At 43.9% G+C, this 26,894-nt stretch overlaps 25 protein-coding genes across 25 annotated transcripts; 16 read left to right on the top strand and 9 right to left on the bottom strand. All coding sequences in view use genetic code 6, as the record gives it.

The window, feature by feature from the left end:
* Window positions 1–227: 227 nt before the first annotated feature.
* On the top strand, window positions 228–488 carry SS50377_25859 (uncharacterized protein; the record flags this gene model as incomplete). The annotated part of the gene is made up of 1 exon (XM_067909686.1): window positions 228–488. One exon carries the CDS (start codon window positions 228–230, stop codon window positions 486–488), a length of 261 nt encoding a protein of 86 aa, XP_067762442.1.
* Window positions 489–527: 39 nt separating this feature from the next.
* SS50377_25858 (Phosphopantetheine adenylyltransferase) lies at window positions 528–983 on the top strand (the record flags this gene model as incomplete). Its single annotated transcript, XM_067909685.1, has 1 exon — window positions 528–983. One exon carries the CDS (start codon window positions 528–530, stop codon window positions 981–983), a length of 456 nt encoding a protein of 151 aa, XP_067762441.1.
* Window positions 984–1,091: 108 nt separating this feature from the next.
* SS50377_25857 (uncharacterized protein) lies at window positions 1,092–1,634 on the top strand (the record flags this gene model as incomplete). The annotated part of the gene is made up of 1 exon (XM_067909684.1): window positions 1,092–1,634. The coding sequence occupies one exon, from the start codon at window positions 1,092–1,094 to the stop codon at window positions 1,632–1,634; it is 543 nt and encodes a 180-aa protein (XP_067762440.1).
* A 345-nt stretch (window positions 1,635–1,979) lies between these two features.
* SS50377_25856 (uncharacterized protein) lies at window positions 1,980–2,528 on the top strand (the record flags this gene model as incomplete). The annotated part of the gene is made up of 1 exon (XM_067909683.1): window positions 1,980–2,528. One exon carries the CDS (start codon window positions 1,980–1,982, stop codon window positions 2,526–2,528), a length of 549 nt encoding a protein of 182 aa, XP_067762439.1.
* A 1,321-nt stretch (window positions 2,529–3,849) lies between these two features.
* SS50377_25855 (uncharacterized protein) lies at window positions 3,850–4,341 on the top strand (the record flags this gene model as incomplete). The annotated part of the gene is made up of 1 exon (XM_067909682.1): window positions 3,850–4,341. The coding sequence occupies one exon, from the start codon at window positions 3,850–3,852 to the stop codon at window positions 4,339–4,341; it is 492 nt and encodes a 163-aa protein (XP_067762438.1).
* An 8-nt stretch (window positions 4,342–4,349) lies between these two features.
* On the bottom strand, window positions 4,350–4,799 carry SS50377_25854 (uncharacterized protein; the record flags this gene model as incomplete). The annotated part of the gene is made up of 1 exon (XM_067909681.1): window positions 4,350–4,799. One exon carries the CDS (start codon window positions 4,797–4,799, stop codon window positions 4,350–4,352), a length of 450 nt encoding a protein of 149 aa, XP_067762437.1.
* Window positions 4,800–4,838: 39 nt separating this feature from the next.
* SS50377_25853 (Methyltransferase domain-containing protein) lies at window positions 4,839–5,984 on the top strand (the record flags this gene model as incomplete). The annotated part of the gene is made up of 1 exon (XM_067909680.1): window positions 4,839–5,984. One exon carries the CDS (start codon window positions 4,839–4,841, stop codon window positions 5,982–5,984), a length of 1,146 nt encoding a protein of 381 aa, XP_067762436.1.
* Window positions 5,985–6,010: 26 nt separating this feature from the next.
* On the bottom strand, window positions 6,011–7,291 carry SS50377_25852 (Leucine-rich repeat protein; the record flags this gene model as incomplete). Its single annotated transcript, XM_067909679.1, has 1 exon — window positions 6,011–7,291. The coding sequence occupies one exon, from the start codon at window positions 7,289–7,291 to the stop codon at window positions 6,011–6,013; it is 1,281 nt and encodes a 426-aa protein (XP_067762435.1).
* Window positions 7,292–7,542: 251 nt separating this feature from the next.
* Window positions 7,543–7,875, top strand: SS50377_25851 (uncharacterized protein; the record flags this gene model as incomplete). Its single annotated transcript, XM_067909678.1, has 1 exon — window positions 7,543–7,875. One exon carries the CDS (start codon window positions 7,543–7,545, stop codon window positions 7,873–7,875), a length of 333 nt encoding a protein of 110 aa, XP_067762434.1.
* A 32-nt stretch (window positions 7,876–7,907) lies between these two features.
* Window positions 7,908–8,195, bottom strand: SS50377_25850 (uncharacterized protein; the record flags this gene model as incomplete). The annotated part of the gene is made up of 1 exon (XM_067909677.1): window positions 7,908–8,195. The coding sequence occupies one exon, from the start codon at window positions 8,193–8,195 to the stop codon at window positions 7,908–7,910; it is 288 nt and encodes a 95-aa protein (XP_067762433.1).
* Window positions 8,196–8,936: 741 nt separating this feature from the next.
* SS50377_25849 (RNA helicase) lies at window positions 8,937–10,709 on the top strand (the record flags this gene model as incomplete). The annotated part of the gene is made up of 1 exon (XM_067909676.1): window positions 8,937–10,709. The coding sequence occupies one exon, from the start codon at window positions 8,937–8,939 to the stop codon at window positions 10,707–10,709; it is 1,773 nt and encodes a 590-aa protein (XP_067762432.1).
* A 478-nt stretch (window positions 10,710–11,187) lies between these two features.
* Window positions 11,188–11,796, bottom strand: SS50377_25848 (uncharacterized protein; the record flags this gene model as incomplete). The annotated part of the gene is made up of 1 exon (XM_067909675.1): window positions 11,188–11,796. The coding sequence occupies one exon, from the start codon at window positions 11,794–11,796 to the stop codon at window positions 11,188–11,190; it is 609 nt and encodes a 202-aa protein (XP_067762431.1).
* A 450-nt stretch (window positions 11,797–12,246) lies between these two features.
* SS50377_25847 (Cytochrome b5-like Heme/Steroid binding domain-containing protein) lies at window positions 12,247–12,570 on the top strand (the record flags this gene model as incomplete). Its single annotated transcript, XM_067909674.1, has 1 exon — window positions 12,247–12,570. The coding sequence occupies one exon, from the start codon at window positions 12,247–12,249 to the stop codon at window positions 12,568–12,570; it is 324 nt and encodes a 107-aa protein (XP_067762430.1).
* A 12-nt stretch (window positions 12,571–12,582) lies between these two features.
* Window positions 12,583–13,890, bottom strand: SS50377_25846 (uncharacterized protein; the record flags this gene model as incomplete). Its single annotated transcript, XM_067909673.1, has 1 exon — window positions 12,583–13,890. The coding sequence occupies one exon, from the start codon at window positions 13,888–13,890 to the stop codon at window positions 12,583–12,585; it is 1,308 nt and encodes a 435-aa protein (XP_067762429.1).
* Window positions 13,891–14,134: 244 nt separating this feature from the next.
* Window positions 14,135–14,395, top strand: SS50377_25845 (uncharacterized protein; the record flags this gene model as incomplete). The annotated part of the gene is made up of 1 exon (XM_067909672.1): window positions 14,135–14,395. The coding sequence occupies one exon, from the start codon at window positions 14,135–14,137 to the stop codon at window positions 14,393–14,395; it is 261 nt and encodes an 86-aa protein (XP_067762428.1).
* A 39-nt stretch (window positions 14,396–14,434) lies between these two features.
* SS50377_25844 (Phosphopantetheine adenylyltransferase) lies at window positions 14,435–14,890 on the top strand (the record flags this gene model as incomplete). The annotated part of the gene is made up of 1 exon (XM_067909671.1): window positions 14,435–14,890. The coding sequence occupies one exon, from the start codon at window positions 14,435–14,437 to the stop codon at window positions 14,888–14,890; it is 456 nt and encodes a 151-aa protein (XP_067762427.1).
* Window positions 14,891–14,998: 108 nt separating this feature from the next.
* On the top strand, window positions 14,999–15,541 carry SS50377_25843 (uncharacterized protein; the record flags this gene model as incomplete). Its single annotated transcript, XM_067909670.1, has 1 exon — window positions 14,999–15,541. The coding sequence occupies one exon, from the start codon at window positions 14,999–15,001 to the stop codon at window positions 15,539–15,541; it is 543 nt and encodes a 180-aa protein (XP_067762426.1).
* Window positions 15,542–15,886: 345 nt separating this feature from the next.
* On the top strand, window positions 15,887–16,435 carry SS50377_25842 (uncharacterized protein; the record flags this gene model as incomplete). The annotated part of the gene is made up of 1 exon (XM_067909669.1): window positions 15,887–16,435. One exon carries the CDS (start codon window positions 15,887–15,889, stop codon window positions 16,433–16,435), a length of 549 nt encoding a protein of 182 aa, XP_067762425.1.
* A 320-nt stretch (window positions 16,436–16,755) lies between these two features.
* SS50377_25841 (uncharacterized protein) lies at window positions 16,756–17,085 on the top strand (the record flags this gene model as incomplete). Its single annotated transcript, XM_067909668.1, has 1 exon — window positions 16,756–17,085. One exon carries the CDS (start codon window positions 16,756–16,758, stop codon window positions 17,083–17,085), a length of 330 nt encoding a protein of 109 aa, XP_067762424.1.
* A 26-nt stretch (window positions 17,086–17,111) lies between these two features.
* Window positions 17,112–18,257, bottom strand: SS50377_25840 (Methyltransferase domain-containing protein; the record flags this gene model as incomplete). The annotated part of the gene is made up of 1 exon (XM_067909667.1): window positions 17,112–18,257. The coding sequence occupies one exon, from the start codon at window positions 18,255–18,257 to the stop codon at window positions 17,112–17,114; it is 1,146 nt and encodes a 381-aa protein (XP_067762423.1).
* Window positions 18,258–18,296: 39 nt separating this feature from the next.
* Window positions 18,297–18,746, top strand: SS50377_25839 (uncharacterized protein; the record flags this gene model as incomplete). The annotated part of the gene is made up of 1 exon (XM_067909666.1): window positions 18,297–18,746. The coding sequence occupies one exon, from the start codon at window positions 18,297–18,299 to the stop codon at window positions 18,744–18,746; it is 450 nt and encodes a 149-aa protein (XP_067762422.1).
* An 8-nt stretch (window positions 18,747–18,754) lies between these two features.
* Window positions 18,755–19,246, bottom strand: SS50377_25838 (uncharacterized protein; the record flags this gene model as incomplete). Its single annotated transcript, XM_067909665.1, has 1 exon — window positions 18,755–19,246. The coding sequence occupies one exon, from the start codon at window positions 19,244–19,246 to the stop codon at window positions 18,755–18,757; it is 492 nt and encodes a 163-aa protein (XP_067762421.1).
* Window positions 19,247–19,799: 553 nt separating this feature from the next.
* Window positions 19,800–22,991, bottom strand: SS50377_25837 (Calcium-transporting ATPase; the record flags this gene model as incomplete). The annotated part of the gene is made up of 1 exon (XM_067909664.1): window positions 19,800–22,991. One exon carries the CDS (start codon window positions 22,989–22,991, stop codon window positions 19,800–19,802), a length of 3,192 nt encoding a protein of 1,063 aa, XP_067762420.1.
* A 1,550-nt stretch (window positions 22,992–24,541) lies between these two features.
* Window positions 24,542–26,032, bottom strand: SS50377_25836 (Cysteine-rich membrane protein 2; the record flags this gene model as incomplete). The annotated part of the gene is made up of 1 exon (XM_067909663.1): window positions 24,542–26,032. The coding sequence occupies one exon, from the start codon at window positions 26,030–26,032 to the stop codon at window positions 24,542–24,544; it is 1,491 nt and encodes a 496-aa protein (XP_067762419.1).
* Window positions 26,033–26,285: 253 nt separating this feature from the next.
* SS50377_25835 (uncharacterized protein) lies at window positions 26,286–26,456 on the top strand (the record flags this gene model as incomplete). The annotated part of the gene is made up of 1 exon (XM_067909662.1): window positions 26,286–26,456. The coding sequence occupies one exon, from the start codon at window positions 26,286–26,288 to the stop codon at window positions 26,454–26,456; it is 171 nt and encodes a 56-aa protein (XP_067762418.1).
* Window positions 26,457–26,894: the final 438 nt, after the last annotated feature.

Below are 26,894 nucleotides of genomic sequence, written 5' to 3'. Positions count from 1 at the left end.
CGGCCAGGATATATAAAGGGTCGTTCCCAAAATTTTATACCTCCGCAACCACCTAGATATGTTGGAGAGGCTGTTGATTGAGTACCAGTTTTGTTTATTCGAAACAGGTAAGGAAAAACTGGACATACAGAAGCTGTATAATTATAAACAACGGACAGTTTTCTTTCAGGAATCATGTTATTTTGTGCATACGTATCTGATATATCTCTACCTCTCCCAAATTAAAAATGATGCTCTCACGCTCGGCCAAGCTCAAGATGCTATAGGATCCAAAGACACCCAAAAACATAGACGATGCATTCAGGTACGACGTGTTTCGTGGAATCCAGATGGAGGAAACCTACACGCCCTATGTCCTGATGCACTCCCCGTACAGCAGGCGGGCAGCCGTCAGCTTCGACTACGATGTGTAGCACCTGTTCAGAAAGTACCAGCCTAGTACAAGGGGCTTCAGAGGCAAGACTCGCACCCAACCTGTAACTTACTGACTGATTTGGATTATTATATATAGTTTTAGTTCTCTCGAAATGCCAACAATCTGCGCCGCCGGGACTTTTGACCGTCTCCACGTAGGTCACCATGCCCTACTAAGGAAGGTAGCAGAGGTAGCATAACGCGGTGATAGGATCATCGTTGGAGTGATGTCACAAGCATACGTGTAGAAGAAGTCGCTGTCGAAGTTTATCCAGCCCTTCGAGGCACGGTGCCAGAACGTGTAGGAATTCCTGGATGGGCTGGGCCCATTAACAGGAGATATTTCTGTGGTGGAACTGAACGACCCTGTGGGGCCAGTGCTAGAGCTTGAAGAGTGTTAGCTCGTTGTGAGCAAGGAAACCGAGGACGGTGCAAAGGTGCTGAATCGGCTAAGACGGTAGAAGGGGTTAGTGGAGATGGTGGTGCACATATGCGGTGTAGTGGAGGAGAACGGCCGTAAGGTCAGTAGCAGTGAGATCCGGGAGAGCGAGACCAGTACCAGCATGTGAGATAACGTTATTACCAGGATAGGACGGGTGATCCAGGTCATTGAACGCACTCCGTTTCTATGAAGAATTTTCCCACACTCTATATATGAATTCCATATCCTGCCAAAAATGCAGCTGGAAACAGTGATCAAGCGGAAGGAGATTCCTGGACTCCTAGCTCAGGCAAAGGGGCTCCTGGAGATAGCGGAGCTTATCCGTCCTCAGAAGCCGGAAGTCAAGAAAAAGCCCCTCCCTCCACACCTTACCTCACGTGTGCAACCTGACGACCGGTCATACTCATTCCTGTCGCAGCTTAACTTTGACAGTCCAGCACCTAACACCTACCATATTCGTCATCACACATAGAATGGCCAACACATCAATGCGTATGACAGAAGTAAGGAGGATAAATAAATCACTACACCAGGGCCAGGCTAGTACACGAACCTCTCGCTACCATCTATTGGCAAGACCCCCAAGATATGTTAATCTGATAGGTTCCAGATGTGCAAGATCAAAGAGTAGCCGGAGTTCTTGGCACTCAAAGACCAATACCAGCCAGCAGACATCCGGATCTGCAGAAGAGAACGGCGGAAGGCCAAGTTTATATCATACGAAATAACAGAGCGTAGCCCAGCTCTGTATAGCCCAAAATGGAAGGGCATTCTATGACAATACCCACGAATGACGTTTTTCTGGCTATTGCATGGTTACTAGATTAAGAAATAGTAGTAATTTATGTTCCTACAATTGAGACGCAACCAGAAAATTACGCTCCCATACCTAGATGTTAACAGTGTATCCATTAGGCTGCATTGATTTGGTTTAAATATTCGCTAATATAACACAAGATAGAAAGCACAGTGGGCTGAATTCAGAAATATATTATAACAATATATGATAACTGTTAAATGTAACATGCAACTCTAGTAGATAGATAAACAACCCCTGGTGATCCTGCAATATACGAATTTTAATGAAACTATGATATTTAATATTATATTGTGGTTATCCAAAATGGATATGGAGTCGATCATCGAACTAACTCTAACTGGCACTACAACTACACAGAATCCCGACATCCTTTTATTATCTGTTCAACCCTTCGCACATATAGACTTTATCAGACTTTCAAACTATATTGCGCTTGCACAATAGCAGCGTTAGAATCGAGCAGTGGATTTTCATTTCGTCCCAGATCTAAAGATACGGTCTATGCTAGTGAATTCGACGATAGAATCGTATTAGACACTATATTCCACCCTCGATACGTTATTCCATAATTAGATATCAGGAGTTATCTTCCCGACTCGAAACGCGTAACGGCTAGTACAGCAGTTCACTAAGTTTCCAGTTCTAGGTAATTACGAAAATTTAGTAGGTGCAATAAAACAGAATCTTAACATTATCAACGAAAAGAAGCTGCTCTGTCATGCAGAGTTTGCCATTAAAATAGTTGTAATTTGCGTTGCGCAGCCGTTTATCCGCAAGCTAATTCATGCTAGCAGCGCATCTTAATAAATCATATCATGGCTAATATAGAATGATGTTAAAGTACTGTAGTGACATTTCATTCACTCATTTTTTGCTTGATAAGTGCGTCGTTTGTTATAGGTATTAATACATAACTAGGAGGTAAATTATTAACATTTAATTATAGATGTTAACCATTAGAGTTCTAGTATTTCACAAAAGCTAGATATTACTGCAGTGTAGACCCATTTATACCAAACAGTAATTCGTATTCTTACATTTACTATTTTAGTAAATTATTTTACTACTTTTATTTTAGATTTTGTTTATTCATTAATATAGATTGCTTTTCCAACCTGTTACTATTAAAGATGATATTATTCAGCAACGTTTTATTAACTTTCAATGTTTTATCTGGTTATTACATATTTATCTTAATAATATCATTTATCAATTAGTTTCTTTATACATAATTTAATTCAGAAAATATTATAGTATAATTTATATTAATACTTTAATCAAAATGTAATTTTTTCAATAAATTTATATTTCCTTATTGAATTATAGTATTAGTTTAGTCTATATGCAATTACTCTTCGTTAGATAAAAACGTAATAGTTTAATTATCTAAATTACAACTTGAAGAATTAAAAGAGTAGTTATCTCTCAAATAATTTTTTCTATTAGATAATGAAGCAGATTAAATTTATATTTTACATTCCTCATACGCTTTGTTTTTTGGTGTGTTATACACTAGTTTATATTCTAAAATATAGGATGCCTTTTTCAATATATTGTATCGAAAGTTTTTAATATTTGTCTGAGGAAGCATTTTTTAAACATAACACAAGATTATAAATAATAGCCGAACATATTAAAAATTATGAAGAATAAATGATATTTATATAAAAATTTACACAAATTTTTAATTTAATAAAACAGCGAATTAGGTTTATATTGTATTCAATTTTCTTTTAAATTACCTTATAATTATTATAAATAAATATTTCGCTAGTAAATTAAATAATAGCCCTAAAGTATATATAATAAAAAAAAGATCGACGTTGAGTTTAATGAATCATCATTAAATACTATAATTTACTGCGATATAGACCAAAATTTTATTATGATGCTAAAAGAATATTGAAAACTCACCAGCGCTATATCGTTCTCCAGCGCTGTCTAGCCAGTTCATTCCCACCGCCAAGGCTTCCGCGTGGGCCCATAGTATGCGCAACCGCTCCCAGAGCTTGCGCACACGCCCTCGACGGCAACGGGGTCTGGGTACTTCCGCGGTCTCGGGCCAAAGCGAAATGCCGTGTATTATATATGTAACTTAACATTGTACTTTTCAAAATTAAACCGCCGTTCTGACCACTATTAAACCCAAAGCGGCGATACCCGTTCCCTCCAAATGCAGTCCGAGTATGCCGGCTCGGCCACCCTGGACCGCCTCCAGAAGCAGGCGCGCGAGCAGAAGCTGCAGGCTGCCAAGGAGAGCGAGACCTCCCACCGGCAGGCGGTGACGCCGCAGCGCCAGGCCAAGGCCCATCCGGCGCCGAACGCCTACCTGCCCAAGAAGGCGCCCCTGCCCCAGGTCCGGATCAACCAGGCCCCGCGGCCCAAGTCGGTCTTCGACGTCGCCGATAACCACGTCCCGGGCCCCAACCGCTACGACGCCTCCCTGCCGCGGCTGCAGCGCGCCACGAAGTTCCCGAACGCCGACCGCTTCCGCCTGGCCGAGGTGGAGGGGCGGCCCGCGGAGACAGCGAGCACACCAAGCTGCATGTGCAGCCGGCCCTGCAGGATCAACGGCTCCGAGCGCCGGCGGCCCGTGAAGGTGACCTACCTGGCGAGCAAGGTGGCGCCGAACACGTACCACATAAAGTGGAAGGGCTGGAAGTGAGGAAGTCGTCACTGAATCTCGAGGCGCACGGCGTTGAAGATGTCCAGGATCATCCCCGTGTCCAGCTCGGTCTGCTGCGACCCGAGCAGCGCCCACATCAGCCCCTCCAGCTCGCCCCGCGTGAGGTCGATGCCGACGCTCTGGGCCAGCTCCGCGAGCCGGGCGGTGGTGATGCGCGGCCGGCCCTCGTCGTTGGAGTTCTGCAGCAGCTCGCGCACGTTGTTGTAGTCCTTGTTCGAGAGCAGCACCGAGAACTCCTGGCAGAAGGCGAAGAAGTCCAGGAAGTCCATCTCCTCGTTCGGCCGCGACGTGATCGTGTTGAGCATCAGGTGCGGCGGCGGGAAGGCCCGGAAGAAGCGCGCGAAGATGTTCCGGACCTCCAGCGCGTCCAGGAAGCCGTTGCGGGAGGTGTCCACGAGCTCGAAGAGCCGGACGTACGTGTTGATGGAGGCCTGCATTTTGCGGACTCTTATATACCCAGGGTACAACTGCCCGAAATGGACCCCGACGCCGCCCGCCGCTACCTCGCCAGCTACCCCTTCCTGGGGCTGCTGCTGCTCGACGCCTACCCGGCGGAGTACCCCGCCGTCATGGCCGCCTTCGACGCGGAGGCCCAGCTTTTCCTCGAGCGCCTGACCCCGGGGCAGGTGTCCCAGCTGCTCTTCGGGGAGCACGAGGGCGCCGTGCCAGCGCAGCTCCAGCGCTTCATGGACGACTCGGTCCTCCCGCGGCGGACTGCGCTCCCCAGGCACCCCGACCCCAAGGGCGCGCAGGTCGCCAGCATGGTGGCCGTCGTCCGCGAGCTGCTCCCCGCCGGCGCCTCCGTGCTCGACGCGGGGTGCGGGGTCGGCAAGCTGAGCCAGGCGCTGGACGGGCTGGGGTGCTACTCGGTCCTGGGCGTGGACCGGGACGCGGCCCTGGTGGCGAGGGCGAGCGCGCTGGGCCTGCAGCACGCCTCCTTCGCGGTACGGGCGCTCGGGCCAGCGGGCCTCCCGGCGACCACCGCCCTCATCGCGCTGCACGGCTGCGGGGACTTCGGGGCCGACGTGCTGGACGGCGTGGAGAGCGCGCTGGTGCTCCAGGTGCCCTGCTGCTACCAGTCCATGCGCCACTTCCCCCGCAGCAGGGCGCTCGGCGGGCTCAGCTTCGAGGACCAGGCGCACCGGCGGGCCTTCCTGAACCTCGCGTGCGGGAGCTTCGGCATGGACGTGGGGCGGATCCTCGCCAAGCGCCTGCGCCGCGCCGCCATGCAGCCGCTGGTGGACTACTTCCGCGACCGCCACGGCCTGCAGCCCGGCCAGGCCATCTGCAAGCGGAGCCGGCGCGACGAGATCGGGACCTACCTGGCGGAGCAGGTGGGCGCGCTGAAGCGGAAGGCCGGGTGCGCGCGCCCCGCCGAGGCCATCGTGCGGGACGTCTACGGCGACTTCGGGGCGTTCTTCCGGCAGTTCTGCGCGGACAACCGCCAGCGGTACCTGGTGCAGATCTTCCTCAGCGGGGTGTGCGCCCGCACGGTGGAGCTCATCGCGATCACGGACCGGGCTGCACGGCTTCAGGAGCGCGGGTACCGGGTGCACACGCGGGAGCTGTGCGCGGAGGAGGTGACGCCGCGCAACGTGCTGCTGGTGGGCGAGCGGGAGTGAGCGGGGTATCGCAGTGGGGGAAAGAATCAGTCGGGGCAGCTGGCGTCGTCCGAGTCGTGCTCCTCGTCGGCCGCGTTCTGCGTGAGGAGGCAGCCAGGGGCCTCGGGGGCCGGGAGCCCGCGCATGAAGTCGTCCACATCGCCCGGGACGAACTCCTCCTCCTGCGGCAGGGCCTGGTTGATGGGCAGCTCCACCTCCTGCGGGGCGCCCAGCAGCACCGCCTGGAGCACCTGCTCCTCGGTCTGCCTCGCCTCGTCCTTCTGGTCGTCGTAGTGCATGCTGGGAACCGCCTCCGCCTCCCCGCTGCTCTCGACCTCCTCCAGCTCAGGGGCGTCCGAGACCTCCTCGATCTCCATGATCTGCACGCCGACCCTGCCCTCGAAGAACTCGCGGCTCACGACCTGCACCTCGTTGTCAGCCCAGATGCGGCCTCTGCCCACACCGCACACGGCGCTGACGCGGCTCACCTTCTCCACGGCGTCGATCTCACCGGTGTCCTTAAAATGTTAGATTACCTTCTATCTAGCTTTTTCACTTAATACTATTGATTCTTCACGAGTCTTACCGCTTAGGAATGCTTACATTCCAGCGAATTAGGCCCGCTCTTCCGCCCTTTTTTCTGCAAGAATAAGCCTTCTCTCGTCTATTTCAGCTTCAGCACCACCAGAAAAGAAGGCTGCGGTCGCACGTCTTTCATCATTGAATACTGGACGATCATCTAAGTAGGTAAGCTATTGACATGCATGGATAATACGTTTTCTATACATTCTCATAGTTTTTGAAATAGGATTCCCACTAAAAGTAAGTACCCTTAGTGATGGAAGTTACTCTAATACTGATAAAAATTCCTCATCATCAATCTAATTTTTCGATAAATCAAGAACAGATAGATTGTCTAATCCAATAAGACCACGAAGAGAAGTAGAATGAGTAATCCTGTTTGAGCAAAGATATAAAGATTCTAAATTTGTTAACTGCGAAATGTTTTCTACTACTTAAATTGAATTATTTGACAAGTTAATTTAGCGAAGTGAAAGTTACTCAAGATTCTCTATTTTTTGAATTAGATTTTCTTAAAGATATAAGCATGATAAATTTACAAGTGTATCTAAACCTTCAATTTTAACAACACCATTACCTTCAAGCCAAAGTGATTTGCATCCATAATATGGCTCTAAATTTTAAATTTTTCTGAACCCTTTATAATGGAAATACAATATATCATTTAAATGAGGAGTTTGATAATGTCCACGCTCTTTACAAATTTCACGTAGACGCTTAGGAGTCATATCATATTCATTCGACATTTTAGGGAAAGAATAAATTTTACCAATTTACCAGTTATATATACATATTATATTAAATTTCTTTCTTTTATAATAATAATAATAATAATAATAATAATACTTTTATGTACTAAATATTATTATAATGATGAGTGACATATAATTAATTTATTATATTTAAAATTATTTAAGATAATTTGATAAACCAAAAATGCAAAGATATATTTTGATATATATTATAATCAAATATTGACCCACTCCTTTTTACAGAAATGGGAAATTGTGTCTCACATTAAGATGACTCAATGCATGTTATTCCTGATGAATCTTCTGATAATGAATAAGTTCATTAAGTTAGATAATCTATTGAAATTGCACCAGTAAGAACTTATAGTATACGTTAGTCAATGGAAGAAATTGAAATTTTTTAAAGAGGAGAGGTAAATGATATTATCTAAAATAGACTATCCATATCTAGACAATCATTTGAGTGTTCAAATTGTAATTTAATGCCGACATCTACAACAGCTCAGCCATCTACTCTATCAATAAAAACATTTTTACTGCCGGATGTTTACCTAGAGCAAGAAGATGAAGAAGATTGATTTAGATTATATATATTTAATAAGAAAAACGGTCATATAAGTTATTCATTAGTAAGGAGAGGGATTTATTCAAATACAATTTCTAGTTATTGCAGTTAGCTATCATCAATATTGTCAGTAAATTATGATATTTCTTTCATTAATTAACTAAGTGATTCTCGCAATTCATAATTACTTTAATGTTTTTCCTAAATTTCAACCACAAGCTCTCCATATGCACGTTTACAGAGAAACATATTCTTCATTTTAATTAAATGAAATTCTTTTAGGTTATTTTTAAGCTATGCATGCTACAATTTAATATCTTTTAATTCCTGCATTTATAGAATGAAAATTTGTACTTTTTCAATTAAAAATAGATTTATTATTATACTTAAAATGATAAAAAAATATTTAAACAAATAACTAACAAAATGTTATAATTAAATATTATTATCTATTAATATGTTTTACCGTATAGACAGAATTTATACAGCATGACAATTAGTTTAAACTATTTATAATAAGTAAATTAAAAATAATATATATAATAATATTTCACAGTTAATGTCAATTAAATAAAAAGTCTTAGAAAATTCGGAAAATGTATGCCAATGTGTACATATACATATAAATTGTAACAAATCTTAATATTTTAATAGACTATTCATCTCTGCTGCAGCAATGTAATAATACAATTTATATAATCCATGATAATGATCCACTACAAGTAAGATAAAATCGACCACTAAAAGTTTTTGGAAAGTTTACCAAATGGATTATAGTTCTAGAAATTTATAAAACAACCTAGCACCCTAAAAGAATTAACAAATTCATACTTTTTTCTCTATCTAACCAATTACTTCTAAAAATATAACATAATGGAAGAATATTAAAAAAAAAACCTAATAATAAATATCTATATTTATATTTTTCAGTGTTTTTCTAAAGCTCTTAATCAATATGATAAATACTTTAAGTCATATTGCATGTTAATAATTAACCAGCTTATTCACACATTTTACTATCTTAAAATTTATAATACAATATTATTAATATATCACTCCGTCTCTCTTTCCTAAATGTCATCATTTTCAGATCTCAATTTAAACCCAAAATTATTAGCCCAGTTTACTGAAAAATTTGCATTCACCTAGCCAAAACCGATACAGGCCTAAATTATCCCGAATTTCCATAACGAATTTCCGCTAATTTTTTAAGCTGAAACTGGCTCAGGCAAAACACTCGCGTATGTCCTTCCCATTCTTTCCTACTATTACAACGAAAACACCGATTTTGCTCTATCGACCACCCCGAAAGTATTATTTCTAGCGCCCACGCGCGTCCTCGCGCGCTAGATTTTCGAAATTATCACACTTTTTGACCTGCCGATTTCCTCTTTCATTGGCGGCGAGTCGCACCAAAACACCGCATTTTTCGTCGTAGCGACGCCCGGAAAGGCCCTTTTCGAGGAGGAACTTTTCAAAAAACTCGACTTTCTGGTACTCGACGAAGCGGACCGTCTGGTGCAAATGGAGGACTGCCGCAAGTTCTTGCACACGCAGAAAAAGGCCAAACTCGTTATGTCGAGCGCGACGGTCGAGGGCATCAAAATGCTCGGCAAAATCGTCAAACTGACGACGGATACGAACGAGTTCTTGAAACCGAACTCGCTCCAAATCTCATACTCGATCGTTCCAATCGCGCAAAAGTACGAATTTCTCGTCGATTTCATCCGAAAATTCGACAAAACTGCAGGGAAACTTCTTATTTTCACGCTTACGTGCGCGGGGAGCCGTTTCATCGCAGAATTCCTCAAAAAGACACTGAAAACGGAAAAAATCTTCAATTTGAACGGTAAGCAGCACAGCCAAGTTTAAGTCAAAAACTTGAACCGTTTCATGCAGTCGACCGATTTCGCGATTTTGATAACAACTGATATAGCGGCACGCGGCCTGGACGTCGAATCGGTAAGTTTTGTGCTTCAATTCGACCCTCCGTAGCGTCTGGAAACGCTGGTTCACCGGGCAGGCCGCGCGGGGCGCAATACACGGGACGGAAAATGCTTGATTTTGGTCGATAATGATGAGATTGATCTGTTGGAAATGCTTCAAAATCGTGGAATTTTCATGAAAAAAGAGGAAGAAATGGAGCAAATATAACGCAATTTTAGCGACTCAAAGAAGATATAATTTTACAAAAAAGAACTCAAAAAGCAGAGAAAAAGTTTGGAAATCGAGACCCAAAAGGGTGTCGGAAAAAGTATTTTAATTCTAAACGCTTAAATCAAGGAATTGGAAGAAAAAATTAGTGTTTTAGAAGCAGAGGAGGCTGAGTTTAATAAACAAAAAATGGAGATATTCGAGCTCCCATCTAGTAAAATCTTACGTGAAATGCAGTGTGAAGATAGAGGAATTTTTGACTTAGCTTAAGAAGCGTTTATTGCCATGGTGAGAGCTTATTAAGAATATGAAATGAAGTACATTTTCGACTTCAAAAAAGTAGATTTGGGGTAACTAGCAATGTCTATGGGACTGTTAAAGCTACCGAGTATGAAGGAATTAAAAAGTGGATTTATTTGGTTTAAAGGTAGCGATGTTGACATAAATTCTATAAACTATTTAGACTCATCTAAAGAAAAATTAAGATAGGAAAGAAAAATATAAAGAGAAGAAAAAGTAGAAAAGTAGATCAAAGAAGAAGTTAAGGTAGTGCAGGCTCCAACTAAGAAAATTGAGCCTCTTTAAAAACCAACTAAAGTATTCAACAATTAGAAGTTTAGTGCAGAATACGACCTTTTGCAAAAATTTAAGAAAGGGTATATTACAGAAGAAGAGCTTGAAAAGTTATTGTGATTTATTTTCTTTCGTTCAGTATTAAGTTTTATAGTCTAATTAATAATTTTTGGTTCAAGTTCCAACGGGAGATTATTTATATTAAAAATTAATTTAGGACTATAATTTAATATACTGGAGTATATTTTTGAGATATTAATTTGTTTTAATATAATGAGCCAAAATTAATACTTAAAATATCAGATATTTTTTTAAGTTATTTTTTTGTAATATTACGTTATTTTAACTTACTGTAAATTTGTGTATAGATAATGTATACGCACATCTAGTTATATGCATTAATATTTTAAACTACTTTACAATTGATATTTTAATTCATAAATTTATAGCATTAATTCATAGTTCATAAATTAGCTTTAGAATAATAACCAATAATAAAAGAATTTGTTTTTAAAATTAAATCTGTTGGAGTAAACTAATATAAAATTTAATATATATAAGAAATAAAGAAATTTAGCTGGTAAATTATGAATATGAATCAGTCAAAATACTTTTCAGCATTATTCAGCATTATTTTGCTTTAATCAAATCTAGTCTAATCTATTATCTTATCATCAATCTGATAATAGGTTCTTTAATAATTTGCTCTATTATCTACCTAAGGCATTGAAAATACATCATGCGAACGAATTGATGGATTATAGAAATCTGTGCGTAGACTATTTTTTAATTGCATGGACTAATCAGTAACATGGTGTTCAGGTTTTATATAATTTGAAATTCGCTATTATAATAAACTTTTTTATGTTTTTGTACTCTGATCATCAAATTGGATGTTTATATTGTCTGCTACAATAAAAGGCCTTCTCGGTTAAAGCAATGGCTATTATTAAGGTCCTTTATCGATCTATGTATCAGAAAATTATTTTTAGTAATTAGGGTGAAGATTCTTATAAGGTAAAGGCTTTACTGGGTTATAAGATAAATGAGATTATATTTATGTTTTTCGTGAATTACAATTATAATTATGGGTATGCTAGATACCTTCAGAAATAATTCCTGCTGCAAGTGGATCTTTTTAATATGATGAAGCTAAATATTACTTTTTAACAAAGAATTCGTCTGAAGCACGATTGCGGTAATTCATACTATTGGGGAAATACCTAATTCTAATATTATATAATATTACTAATAAAATATTAATATTCTTCGTAAATATGTATACAATAAATTATTTATTATGATAAACAAGTTGATTCATGTTCTGAGATTTAACATCATTAAGATGAGTTTTCAATAGTGCTCGCAATATCTTATCATGTATCGAGTTAAATAGTGTATCCGTGATCTGTAAAATCGTTATCTTTTATACTGCCAACGTTCATAGTAAGTTTTACCACAAAAGTAAACGGGACGCGCCCCATGAAACCGCCCGACCCTGACACCCCGCCCCGCACCGGCAGATCCATCCCGCATGCTACCCAATACTCCTAGAACGGCGAGCCCTTCTTGGCGTCCAGTTTAGATTCCGGTACCTTCGCGTAACGATAAACCGCAATATTATCTTCGATAACTCCTCGCTAAGTATACAAACGGAATGAGCATCAAGGATATGACAGCGGCCGACCTCAACCAGAACGGCAGGCAGCACATAGTGATGGGCGGCGTGGTCTTTGACGTGACTGACTACATCTCTCGGCACCCTGGGCAGGACAGGATCACCGATATGGGCGTGGACGACAGCTTCAGGTGCCTCATCAAGCACCACGGTAAGAACATGCCAGAGCTCGAAAAGAGGCTCACGCAGCTCGTGGTCGGCAGGATCGTCGGCGGTCCCAGCCAGGACATCAAGGACTTCATGGACGACGTGGAGTTCTTCGACGTGGCGGTCATGTTCAAACAGCTGTTCAACCCCGAGTGACCTAACCAATTCTCACCTCCTGGCGCGTATTCTGCCCCGCAGCTCGCGCAGCTCCCTGCACACCGCCCCCTCCGCGAGGCCACGCTCCTCCAGCCCCGTGATGGCGTCCTCCACGACCAGCACGGCCTCGCCCCGGATCACCTTGTTGCCGCTCTGGACGTAGAGCACGTCGTATATCTGGCCCAGCAGCGCGCACACCCGGCCGTAGAACCCACCCCTGCCGCAGTTGGCGAGCACGAGCGCCTTCGCGGCCACCAGGTCCCGCACCGCGCCCTGGAGGTCGTCGGTGACCCACTTCACCTCCCCCAGGCTCGTCAGCACCTCGGCGCGGAAGAGGCTCCGGGGAGGCACCGTCTTAAGGGCGTCGGCGAAGCACCGCTTGGCGCGGCCGTAGTTCCCGAGCAGGCGGAAGCAGACTCCGGTCACGTGCATGGCAAAGGAAGTCTGCGTCCCGACCTTGTCCAGCTTCGTCATGATCGCCGGCGCATCCCCCAGCCCGGCAGAGCAGAGGGCGGACAGGGCCAGCAGCGCTTTCTCATGGGTGCTGCCACCCCGCAGGGTCTGGATGTGCTCCAGGGCCTGGAGGTACTCACGGCGGCTGACCAGCACGAATGCCCCCACAATGCCCTCCACCGGGCCAGCGCACTCGCCCTCTACCACGAACTGGACCTGGCGCTGGAGCTCGGCGCCGTCGAAGTTTCCCCAGATGTCGGCGAACTCCCGGCACTTCTGGCCGTAGTAGAGTGCCTTCTGCGACTCGCCGGACATCACCGCGAGGTTGGCGCAGATCTGCGTCAGGCCGGTGAAGTTGGGGTCGTTCTGCAGCAGCACCTCGGCCGCGCCCTCGAGTCCGGGTACGTCGTTTTGGACGGCGAAGAGCTGCGCCTGCGCCTCCACCGAGTCGCACTTCTGCAGGGACACGGCCGCATCGGGGTAGTTCCGCAGCCTGAGCTGGGCCGCCGCGCTTAGCGAGTAGAACACGGATTCCATGGGGAGCCCGTCGAACTGGTAGTCGTCGAGGAACTGCAAAGCCTGCAGCGGCTTGTCGAGGGCCACGAACACCCTGGCCGCGTCGAGGTAGAACTGCTTCCGCAACCCGGAATGTGTTGGGAGGACCTGCTGAACCTGCAGCACGTTGGCCTCCGCGAGCGCGTACTCCCGAGCGGCCGTGTAGGCCTCGATGATGATGAGATAGAGCGCGAACTCCTCGTCCCTGGTGATCCCTGGGTACTGGAGGGCATTTAGCGCCAGCTTCACTGCATCCTGGAAGCTTCCTGTCCCCAGCTGTGCATGGGCCTCGACGATGAGCGGATTCTGCATTTTGGGAGTGAGGTGTACGGCCAGGATATATAAAGGGTCGTTCCCAAAATTTTATACCTCCGCAACCACCTAGATATGTTGGAGAGGCTGCTGATTGAGTACCAGTTTTGTTTATTCGAAACAGGTAAGGAAAAACTGGACATACAGAAGCTGTATAATTATAAACAACGGACAGTTTTCTTTCAGGAATCATGTTATTTTGTGCATACGTATCTGATATATCTCTACCTCTCCCAAATTAAAAATGATGCTCTCACGCTCGGCCAAGCTCAAGATGCTATAGGATCCAAAGACACCCAAAAACATAGACGATGCATTCAGGTACGACGTGTTTCGTGGAATCCAGATGGAGGAAACCTACACGCCCTATGTCCTGATGGACTCCCCGTACAGCAGGCGGGCAGCCGTCAGCTTCGACTACGATGTGTAGCACCTGTTCAGAAAGTACCAGCCTAGTACAAGGGGCTTCAGAGGCAAGACTCGCACCCAACCTGTAACTTACTGACTGATTTGGATTATTATATATAGTTTTAGTTCTCTCGAAATGCCAACAATCTGCGCCGCCGGGACTTTCGACCGTCTCCACGTAGGTCACCATGCCCTACTAAGGAAGGTAGCAGAGGTAGCATAACGCGGTGATAGGATCATCGTTGGAGTGATGTCACAAGCATACGTGTAGAAGAAGTCGCTGTCGAAGTTTATCCAGCCCTTCGAGGCACGGTGCCAGAACGTGTAGGAATTCCTGGATGGGCTGGGCCCATTAACAGGAGATATTTCTGTGGTGGAACTGAACGACCCTGTGGGGCCAGTGCTAGAGCTTGAAGAGTGTTAGCTCGTTGTGAGCAAGGAAACCGAGGACGGTGCAAAGGTGCTGAATCGGCTAAGACGGTAGAAGGGGTTAGTGGAGATGGTGGTGCACATATGCGGTGTAGTGGAGGAGAACGGCCGTAAGGTCAGTAGCAGTGAGATCCGGGAGAGCGAGACCAGTACCAGCATGTGAGATAACGTTATTACCAGGATAGGACGGGTGATCCAGGTCATTGAACGCACTCCGTTTCTATGAAGAATTTTCCCACACTCTATATATGAATTCCATATCCTGCCAAAAATGCAGCTGGAAACAGTGATCAAGCGGAAGGAGATTCCTGGACTCCTAGCTCAGGCAAAGGGGCTCCTGGAGATAGCGGAGCTTATCCGTCCTCAGAAGCCGGAAGTCAAGAAAAAGCCCCTCCCTCCACACCTTACCTCACGTGTGCAACCTGACGACCGGTCATACTCATTCCTGTCGCAGCTTAACTTTGACAGTCCAGCACCTAACACCTACCATATTCGTCATCACACATAGAATGGCAAACACATCAATGCGTATGACAGAAGTAAGGAGGATAAATAAATCACTACACCAGGGCCAGGCTAGTACACGAACCTCTCGCTACCATCTATTGGCAAGACCCCCAAGATATGTTAATCTGATAGGTTCCAGATGTGCAAGATCAAAGAGTAGCCGGAGTTCTTGGCACTCAAAGACCAATACCAGCCAGCAGACATCCGGATCTGCAGAAGTGAACGGCGGAAGGCCAAGTTTATATCATACGAAATAACAGAGCGTAGCCCAGCTCTGTATAGCCCAAAATGGAAGGGCATTCTATGACAATACCCACGAATGACGTTTTTCTGGCTATTGCATGGTTACTAGATTAAGAAATAGTAGTAATTTATGTTCCTACAATTGAGACGCAACCAGAAAATTACGCTCCCATACCTAGATGTTAACAGTGTATCCATTAGGCTGCATTGATTTGGTTTAAATATTCGCTAATATAACACAAGATAGAAAGCACAGTGGGCTGAATTCAGAAATATATTATAACAATATATGATAACTGTTAAATGTAACATGCAACTCTAGTAGATAGATAAACAACCCCTGGTGATCCTGCAATATACGAATTTTAATGAAACTATGATATTTAATATTATATTGTGGTTATCCAAAATGGATATGGAGTCGATCATCGAACTAACTCTAACTGGCACTACAACTACACAGAATCCCGACATCCTTTTATTATCTGTTCAACCCTTCGCACATATAGACTTTATCAGACTTTCAAACTATATTGCGCTTGCACAATAGCAGCGTTAGAATCGAGCAGTGGATTTTCATTTCGTCCCAGATCTAAAGATACGGTCTATGCTAGTGAATTCGACGATAGAATCGTATTAGACACTATATTCCACCCTCGATACGTTATTCCATAATTAGATATCAGGAGTTATCTTCCCGACTCGAAACGCGTAACGGCTAGTACAGCAGTTCACTAAGTTTCCAGTTCTAGGTAATTACGAAAATTTAGTAGGTGCAATAAAACAGAATCTTAACATTATCAACGAAAAGAAGCTGCTCTGTCATGCAGAGTTTGCCATTAAAATAGTTGTAATTTGCGTTGCGCAGCCGTTTATCCGCAAGCTAATTCATGCTAGCAGCGCATCTTAATAAATCATATCATGGCTAATATAAAATGATGTTAAAGTACTGTAGTGACATTTCATTCACTCATTTTTTGCTTGATAAGTGCGTCGTTTACTAAAGATAAATCTACAATTATATCTAGATAAAATATGATAATGTATTTATCTTATTAAATACGCTAGTTAATAATGAAATCTATGTTAACATTTAAATTAAAAACTTTGGTATGAAACATTATTATACATTTTAAGGACACCGGTGAGATCGACGCCGTGGAGAAGGTGAGCCGCGTCAGCGCCGTGTGCGGTGTGGGCAGAGGCCGCATCTGGGCTGACAACGAGGTGCAGGTCGTGAGCCGCGAGTTCTTCGAGGGCAGGGTCGGCGTGCAGATCATGGAGATCGAGGAGGTCTCGGACGCCCCTGAGCTGGAGGAGGTCGAGAGCAGCGGGGAGGCGGAGGCGGTTCCCAGCATGCACTACGACGACCAGAAGGACGAGGCGAGGCAGACCGAGGAGCAGGTGCTCCAGGCGGTGCTGCTGGGCGCCCCGCAGGAGGTGGAGCTGCCCATCAACCAGGCCCTGCCGCAGGAGGAGGAGTTCGTCCCGGGCGATGTGGACGACTTCATGCGCGGGCTCCCGGCCCCCGAGGCCCCTGGCTGCCTCCTCACGCAGAACGCGGCCGACGAGGAGCACGACTCGGACGACGCCAGCTGCCCCGACTGATTCTTTCCCCCACTGCGATACCCCGCTCACTCCCGCTCGCCCACCAGCAGCACGTTGCGCGGCGTCACCTCCTCCGCGCACAGCTCCCGCGTGTGCACCCGGTACCCGCGCTCCTGAAGCCGTGCAGCCCGGTCCGTGATCGCGATGAGCTCCACCGTGCGGGCGCACACCCCGCTGAGGAAGATCTGCACCAGGTACCGCTGGCGGTTGTCCGCGCAGAACTGCCGGAAGAACGCCCCGAAGTCGCCGTAGACGTCCCGCACGATGGCCTCGGCGGGGCGCGCGCACCCGGCCTTCCGCTTCAGCGCGCCCACCTGCTCCGCCAGGTAGGTCCCGATCTCGTCGCGCCGGCTCCGCTTGCAGATGGCCTGGCCGGGCTGCAGGCCGTGGCGGTCGCGGAAGTAGTCCACCAGCGGCTGCATGGCGGCGCGGCGCAGGCGCTTGGCGAGGATCCGCCCCACGTCCATGCCGAAGCTCCCGCACGCGAGGTTCAGGAAGGCCCGCCGGTGCGCCTGGTCCTCGAAGCTGAGCCCGCCGAGCGCCCTGCTGCGGGGGAAGTGGCGCATGGACTGGTAGCAGCAGGGCACCTGGAGCACCAGCGCGCTCTCCACGCCGTCCAGCACGTCGGCCCCGAAGTCCCCGCAGCCGTGCAGCGCGATGAGGGCGGTGGTCGCCGGGAGGCCCGCTGGCCCGAGCGCCCGTACCGCGAAGGAGGCGTGCTGCAGGCCCAGCGCGCTCGCCCTCGCCACCAGGGCCGCGTCCCGGTCCACGCCCAGGACCGAGTAGCACCCCAGCCCGTCCAGCGCCTGGCTCAGCTTGCCGACCCCGCACCCCGCGTCGAGCACGGAGGCGCCGGCGGGGAGCAGCTCGCGGACGACGGCCACCATGCTGGCGACCTGCGCGCCCTTGGGGTCGGGGTGCCTGGGGAGCGCAGTCCGCCGCGGGAGGACCGAGTCGTCCATGAAGCGCTGGAGCTGCGCTGGCACGGCGCCCTCGTGCTCCCCGAATAGCAGCTGGGACACCTGCCCCGGGGTCAGGCGCTCGAGGAAAAGCTGGGCCTCCGCGTCGAAGGCGGCCATGACGGCGGGGTACTCCGCCGGGTAGGCGTCGAGCAGCAGCAGCCCCAGGAAGGGGTAGCTGGCGAGGTAGCGGCGGGCGGCGTCGGGGTCCATTTCGGGCAGTTGTACCCTGGGTATATAAGAGTCCGCAAAATGCAGGCCTCCATCAACACGTACGTCCGGCTCTTCGAGCTCGTGGACACCTCCCGCAACGGCTTCCTGGACGCGCTGGAGGTCCGGAACATCTTCGCGCGCTTCTTCCGGGCCTTCCCGCCGCCGCACCTGATGCTCAACACGATCACGTCGCGGCCGAACGAGGAGATGGACTTCCTGGACTTCTTCGCCTTCTGCCAGGAGTTCTCGGTGCTGCTCTCGAACAAGGACTACAACAACGTGCGCGAGCTGCTGCAGAACTCCAACGACGAGGGCCGGCCGCGCATCACCACCGCCCGGCTCGCGGAGCTGGCCCAGAGCGTCGGCATCGACCTCACGCGGGGCGAGCTGGAGGGGCTGATGTGGGCGCTGCTCGGGTCGCAGCAGACCGAGCTGGACACGGGGATGATCCTGGACATCTTCAACGCCGTGCGCCTCGAGATTCAGTGACGACTTCCTCACTTCCAGCCCTTCCACTTTATGTGGTACGTGTTCGGCGCCACCTTGCTCGCCAGGTAGGTCACCTTCACGGGCCGCCGGCGCTCGGAGCCGTTGATCCTGCAGGGCCGGCTGCACATGCAGCTTGGTGTGCTCGCTGTCTCCGCGGGCCGCCCCTCCACCTCGGCCAGGCGGAAGCGGTCGGCGTTCGGGAACTTCGTGGCGCGCTGCAGCCGCGGCAGGGAGGCGTCGTAGCGGTTGGGGCCCGGGACGTGGTTATCGGCGACGTCGAAGACCGACTTGGGCCGCGGGGCCTGGTTGATCCGGACCTGGGGCAGGGGCGCCTTCTTGGGCAGGTAGGCGTTCGGCGCCGGATGGGCCTTGGCCTGGCGCTGCGGCGTCACCGCCTGCCGGTGGGAGGTCTCGCTCTCCTTGGCAGCCTGCAGCTTCTGCTCGCGCGCCTGCTTCTGGAGGCGGTCCAGGGTGGCCGAGCCGGCATACTCGGACTGCATTTGGAGGGAACGGGTATCGCCGCTTTGGGTTTAATAGTGGTCAGAACGGCGGTTTAATTTTGAAAAGTACAATGTTAAGTTACATATATAATACACGGCATTTCGCTTTGGCCCGAGACCGCGGAAGTACCCAGACCCCGTTGCCGTCCAGGGCGTGTGCGCAAGCTCTGGGAGCGGTTGCGCATACTATGGGCCCACGCGGAAGCCTTGGCGGTGGGAATGAACTGGCTAGACAGCGCTGGAGAACGATATAGCTCGAGATGTATTTTCAAACTGATTATAATTTCTTGCCTTAAGATTTCCTTTTATTAAATAATTACTAACTAAGATCTATTGAGTATCAAATTTTTTAGATAACTACGATTATCTTCATCTTTTTTTGAATTTTACTTTTATTTGGTAGTATACACGTATAATTATATTATATGTGTGAGCTTACAAATAACCATTTTTCTAGAATAGCTACATTGTATCTTTGTTCAATTAAAAGTTTTAAAAAATATTTTATATTAATTCTCTCTTACAGAATGAATACATCTAATGAAAAACATTATCACTCTTAGTTTTTAGCCTTTAATTTTTATTCTTTCTCTTACTCTTTTATTTCAGCCTTAATTCTTCTCTTTTCATCGTTTTACAAGTCTTTCAGGATTTTCTTTTCAGAAACTTTAAATTCAAGATCTAGCTTAATAAATTTCCTTCCAATAAAATGAATAATAAATATACAAGCAGCACATCCCAAAGAAATAGCCCAAGTAGCTAATGATATTCCAGTAACATCAGATTAAACGCATTATTTCATTGCATGTTTACCGCAAGTAAAAACACCAAATATATCACGCATTCCAGGAACAAGCATTATCATGACTTAAACAACAATAGTAAAAACGATAACAATTAAAAACATTGGCGATTTTTTAAGGCCTGCAAATATATTTAACTCATTATTAATTCTGCGCGAATTAAATTCGTTAAAGATTTGAACAAATATAAAGAAGTTATAAATAGCAGTATAACGATAGATCTGAGCTAATTCTAAATAACCAGGAAGACCATATTCAACACCATCAATAATAGATTAAGGTACAAAAGTTATTGCATTACCAGGAGTAGGGAACAAGAAAAGTAACATAACAATAATTTGATAAGTAGAAACTAGTAAAACATTTCTGATCATGCCAGGAGCCAACAATGACGCAGATCGTGAAACGGGGTCAGCTTCAAGAACGTTGGATGCTGGAAATTCCGTAGCAAGTGCTAATGAACCAAGAGAATCCATGATTAGGTTAACATAAAGAAGTTAAATTGAAGAAAGTGGAGATTCATCTAAAACAGCTGCACCTAAAAATGCAATGACCAAAGCAACTACATTAACTGAAAGTTGGAACTAAACAAATTTACGAACATTCGACATAACAGTTCTACCCCATTCTACAGCACGCACAATAGAGCAGAAGTTATCGTCCATAATTATAATGTCAGAAGCCTCTTTAGCAACCTCAGTACCAGCAATACCCATCGCTAAACCAACATCAGCTGCCTTAAGTTGAGGAGCGTCATTACTACCGTCACCAGTAGCTGCAACAATCTCACGTTTGCTTCTTAAACGAGTAACAAGTCTATATTTATCTTTAGGAGATGAACGAGCCATACAAACTAAAGTAGGTAGTAACTAATCAACTTGAGCATCAGTTAACTCTCTAAATTTTGGACCTTCAATAACGAATTTAGAATCTTCAGAATCAACGTAATCAGATGGTAAAATATTAGCATTTTTAGAAATAGCAACTGCAGTATCCCTGTTATCACCTGTTACCATTCGAACGGTAATTCCAGCACCATGACACCTAGCAACAGCATCTTTAACGCCGTCACGAAGAGGATCTTCAATACCAACCAGACATATTAAAGTTAAATCAGATTCAATTTTGTTGTTTAATTTATCTTATTAAATTTTATATTCCTCTTCAGTAACATTTTGAGGCAAAGAAAAGTCAAAAGAAGAATCTAAAGTTCTATAAGCAAGAACAAATGTTCTTAAAGCAGCATGAGCGTATACCTTCATGGTTTCTATATAACTTTACTTTACTTCATCAGTGAATTATTAAATTGAGCCATTCTCAGAAATATAATTTTTAACTAATGGGAAAAGCATGTCAGGCGCCCCTTTAGTTAATGCAGTTAAGTTAGTTTAACCGAAATTTAACGAAGACTTACTAGCTAAATCATCATTTTTAATAACATATGTCATTCTCTTCCTTTCAGATGAGAAATCAACTTTATAAGCAACAGCACCCTCTGCATCTTCGTTTTTAACAAGAGCATCACGAATATTTTAATAATTAACACCCATTTCTTACGTAAGCAAAATAAGAGCACCTTCTGTTTTATTTCCAACTACGACAAGTTTTTCCGTGGTTTCTTTAGATTTCATTTTAGCATGGGTCTCTTTCTAGATAACAGCAGTAGAATTAATAGATGAAGCCAAACAATAAGCATTTAATGCTTCTTAAGAAATAGTCTTCTGAACAGTTTTTCCAAAGTCCTCATCACCTTTACTTAACTCTTATTTGCCAAATTTAGCTCTCACTACTCTCATTTAATTAAGTGTAAGTGTTCCAGTTTTATCCGAGCATATATTAGAAACACCACCCATAGTTTCACATGCCTCTAATTTACGTACTAAGCACTAATCTACAATCATTTATTTCATAGAATAAGCAAGTGAAATTGTAACTGCAAGGGGTAAACCTTCAGGAACAGCAACAACAATAATAGTAATTGCTAAAATTAAATAGTCAACAAATACAATATAGTTTTTAGGAACTGTCAAAAATTCTGAATCATGTGAAGTGAAAAATTTGATAGCTAAAGTAAGAAAAGTCAAACCAGCAGAGCCCATTCCAATATAGCCGATAAGTTTTGCTAAAATATCTAATTTTTCTTAAAGAGGAGTTTGAGTATCTTCTTCTTAAAGAGTAAGTAGAATATCTCCATAAATAGAGTTTTCACCAACACCTGTAATAACCATTCTGCCTGATCCTGAAGTAATAAGGCTACTACCTATCATAAAGCAATCACCAGTAGGAGTTTTCTTAATTTCATTAGATTCTCCAGTCATACCTGACTCGTCGACTCTGATCTCCGATCCGGTAAGTAAAAGTCCATCAGCAGGTATCTAATCTCCAGTAATAAGTAAAATAATATCTCCAACAACAACATCATGAATAGAAATTTCGCATTACTGGCTTTATCTTATAACCTTAACTTTTTTATCATCCTTAACCGCATTAAGCTTTCTGAATTGCTTCTCTTTTGAATAATCATTGCAAGCTGTGACCAAAGTTACTATGACAACAGCAAACAAAATTGCCACACCATCAATCCACTCTAGTTCTGCTGGGTCAGCAACTGTGGTAGTTAATATGATAGAGATAATAGCGGAAACTAACAAAATCATCATGGTGAGATCCTTAAGAGGTTGAAGCAAAAGCCACCAGAATGGCTTTGATGGTGGGGGAGCAACTAGATTTCTGCCAAATAATTATATTCTACGTTAAACTGTATTTTATGAAATACCTGCTAAAGCAGTCGTGTGTAAAGAATGACCAACTTACTCCTGAGATTAAAAAGTTTCAGTAAATTTGGATTTATTACGATTCTTTACTATATCACGTAATTCAGTAGCTGTATACTTGTAGTCTGATGCAATTTCAGCATCAAATAATGGAATAGTTTCAGTCATTTGCAAATCTATTGCCATAATTTATATTATTATTAGTATATAATATTGATAATTATTAATTTTCTTCACAATGATTGATAACTATTGACATTCAATAATTATAATTAATTATAAATCAATCTGTAAAAATCTTTATAATAACTAAATAATTAAATTATATTTATATTATAATTTTAAAAACATTACAATAAATGCTAATTATATTTTTTATTACATATAATTAATAGTTATGTGAAATTACTTTATATAAGATATTTTGATACGAGAATAATTAAAATAGTATTAAAGCATAATTTTTAAAAATAATATGATTTCATTCCTTTTGTTAAAGTATGTCTTATATTTCTAATATGCAGCTATCAATTTATTGTAGAATAAGATAATTGTAAAAATGCTAGTTAAGGTTATTTCACTTTATACTATTGAATATGAATATCGAATATTAAGTTACTAGTTTATTGTATTATTTTTAGATATTTAATTGTATAACAACATATTATAATACTTATAATTAAATATATATTAATTAATTTTAACTCCTAGGCACATACTTATGTTAATATATTAAAACCTCTATTTATCAAGCATTTTGAAATTTTAAATTAACTAACTGACTTATTTGATCATATAATATTAATAATTAATCAATTAGTAATTTGATAGTAGTAATATGTGTCTACACATATAAAAAAATTTATTAGTTAATATATTATAAACCTACATACAAAATTATATATTACTATTAACAATTTAATTTCTTCCATAACTATATGTTTATATCTAAAAATAAATTGTATCAATAATATAGATAAAATTTAAACTATTATTTTTGTATTCCCTAAATGGCAAATCCTCCCAGCTGCAATATTTTTATTTAATAAACATAGAAATGAATATATTATTAATAACTATTAAAGGTATTTTTATTCTTTTAAATATTAATAAATAAAATATTATTTGTTTATTATATTAGGCTATAATATTACATAAAGTATATAAACTGTTTAATTTTTTCTAACAATTAAAGCTATCTGCTATATTCATCTTATTTTTACTCAACTAAGCAATAGTAATTAATGTGTGTAAAAAGTAAAATAATAAGATCCAAATATATCAAAATCGACTTTTTATTTTTTATTATCCAATATAATATTAAGTAACTTTTATTTTCTCGCAATACTAACAGTTCTAAACTATTTAGTGCTTTTAAATTGAAGTATATTTAAATAAATTATATTTTCATAACTTGATCTATTGATAATTTATTATTAAATTAGATTTACAATAATAAAAAAGTTATGTAAATAGAATCATTTTCTTAGCATATTATATGATCTGTTCTTACGAAAGCTAAAAGACATTATATAGAGTATAGTAAGACTAGCATAGATTCAATAAAAATATAAGTGTCATCCATTTTAATACTAACAATATATCGCCTAGTATTGTTACGTAGTGAAAACTTCACCAACGCGCAGTTCGTGCGTAACAACCGGCTGTAGATAGAGCGGCGGCGGTACCGCAGGGGCGGGGTACCGGAGTGAGCAGTTTCATCCCCATCCGAATGACGTGTTTGCGAGCTTGTTGCTGAGCTGGAATGTGTGGTTCTGGATCCGCTCTGCACGCTGCTGCCGCTAGGCACGGTGGTGCTTCATGGACAGGAACACTATATAGGCAACCCATACCGCGGTCAGCGCAAGGAACACAAATTCAGTGTTCGTGATGGTGTGTTGCTCTGCATGGCAGCCGCCGCCCCGGTTCGTGAACTTCGGACCGCAGATGCGGCAGCGGCCATCCGCATAGCACAGATTGCAGTTTGATGCGTGACACTGTAAAGGCTAGCATCCAATCAGCGTCATCTCAAAGCCGAAGAGACACTTCTGACAGTTGGAGTGTTCGTCGCAGCTTGCGCAGTTTTGGCGACTGATACAGACGCACACGCCGCCGAGCAGCTAGCTTCCAGTTCCGCATTGAGAGCAGATGGTATCTGCGCCCAATATGCAGTTCTGTACCAACGGTGCGCCGCAAATACCGCGCGTGCCAGCTTGCCCAGACTCACAATTTCCACAAATAGTTGGATCCACATCGTCACAAAACAGGCAGTCCCGGGTGTCACAGGAGCCGCACGTGAGACCGTTCTAAGTTGGAATACCGCTGGTGCATGCAATGCAGCGGTTGTCCTCGCATAGCGTGCAGTGGGGAATGGTCTAGCAGGCGCTCGAGACACAGGAGTCTCCCGATATTGAAACCGAAAGTGAGCCACAGAGCAGGCACATTCCATTTACTAAAGCGAAGCCCTATTTGCATGCGGAGCAGTGGCGTGTAAAAATATCGCACTGGGCACAGTAGGGAATGTTGGCACAGTCACGCGAGCAGGCGTGATCTGGCGTTGGCAAATAAGTAGAATGGCATTCCTGACAGATTTTGGTGTTTCCAGAGATAGTACAGGCGAGACACCCGCGAGGGCAATCGCAGTTATTGTGTGAAAGAAAGTATCCAGCAGCGCACTGCATGCATATATCGGGTACGTTAGCTATCCGACAGTTTATACCACTATATGCGATACAGGTATTTGAGTCCTCGTTGGTGACGAACCCTGGTATGCAGCGCGCACAAAGCTTGCCTTAGATAGGCTTACAGATTGCACAGTTCTCAACACTACTACAAGATCCACATGATGTATGGTATAGATCTGGTAGGAAACCGGGCATGCACTTGAGGCAGACTGGAGTTTCGGGATGTTCGATTAGACAGTTGGTTATCATTTAGGAATGGAAATCATTCAGACTGATGAACGTAGTTCCGTATCCAACCGGTGAAGGAGATTGGGAGGTTACGTTGGATGTACTGCGGCGTGGATATATAGTTCGTATCTGCGGTGATGGTTTTGGTAAGATCTGAGAAGGCTAGGACGTCGGTACTGAAGGGGTGTTCCCGGTACATTATCTGTGGTAACATCTCTTATATTATGTTTACTTAGGGGTGAGCCCATCTGGTCCTGCTCGCGGGTGGAGTAACAGTGATCGTTTCTGATATGACATTCGTATACACTGAATAAGTTTTGCTTCATTCCTGTACATAATAATATATGATCAAGTTATTTATGAAAAAATCTATTAACTACCTCACCATAATATATTTATAACATTGAATGAAAAACAGGACCTTTACCCAACATTGCGAATACTGCCTAATAGATCTAAAGCTATTTCCCTTCCTATTTATAACTTATGATCTGAATGACCATATTAATATATTAATATTCAGTATGTGGTTTCTACGTATATCTTACAAATGAAGCTTGACTCGGCAAGGCTAAGATAGAAGCTACTTGCAATCAAAAGTAACGAAGCACTGCCACCAAAGCAGTCAATTGAGGAGGCCCAGCTTCCAATATTATAAACCAATGATAGCTACGAATAGGACTCGTTCGAATTGTCTATGACTTGTATTGAAGGAAAGTGAGTATATATAATATAAAACTATCCTCAGCCAACCAGTTCTTTAAATTGCTGCGGTATCACACTTATAATCGCCCATTAACTAGGTAGCTGGCTTAATATCTGGTAACTCCGCTGCATGGGAAGCGAAGTATTATTTAAGGTTATGCGATGGAATTTCATATTTTAGATGGTTACACAAGTTTGAAGCGTTTAGTCGATAAAAGCTCTAGTCAGACTAAGCAGAAGGAAGTACATAATGGAAGATTTTAAACACGAATATACTTCTTAAATATATTGCACCTCATTATACTTACTAGTCGTGCAGTCGTGTCAAGGACCAGATAACTGCGGAGATATTACCTTCTTTGAAAATGTATATAATTTCTCTATTATTATCCTAATGTTCAACATTTGCACAGAAACAGCCGAATATCTATTCCACGAAAATTGTTCTGTATCA

The sequence above is a fragment of the Spironucleus salmonicida genome, chromosome 6 (genome assembly GCF_000497125.1).
Source record: "Spironucleus salmonicida strain ATCC 50377 chromosome 6, whole genome shotgun sequence".
In the NCBI taxonomy this organism is placed as follows: Eukaryota; Fornicata; order Diplomonadida; family Hexamitidae; genus Spironucleus; species Spironucleus salmonicida.
The sequence above is the reverse complement of the archived record's forward strand: the minus strand, read 5'-3'. Positions and strand labels throughout refer to the sequence as shown.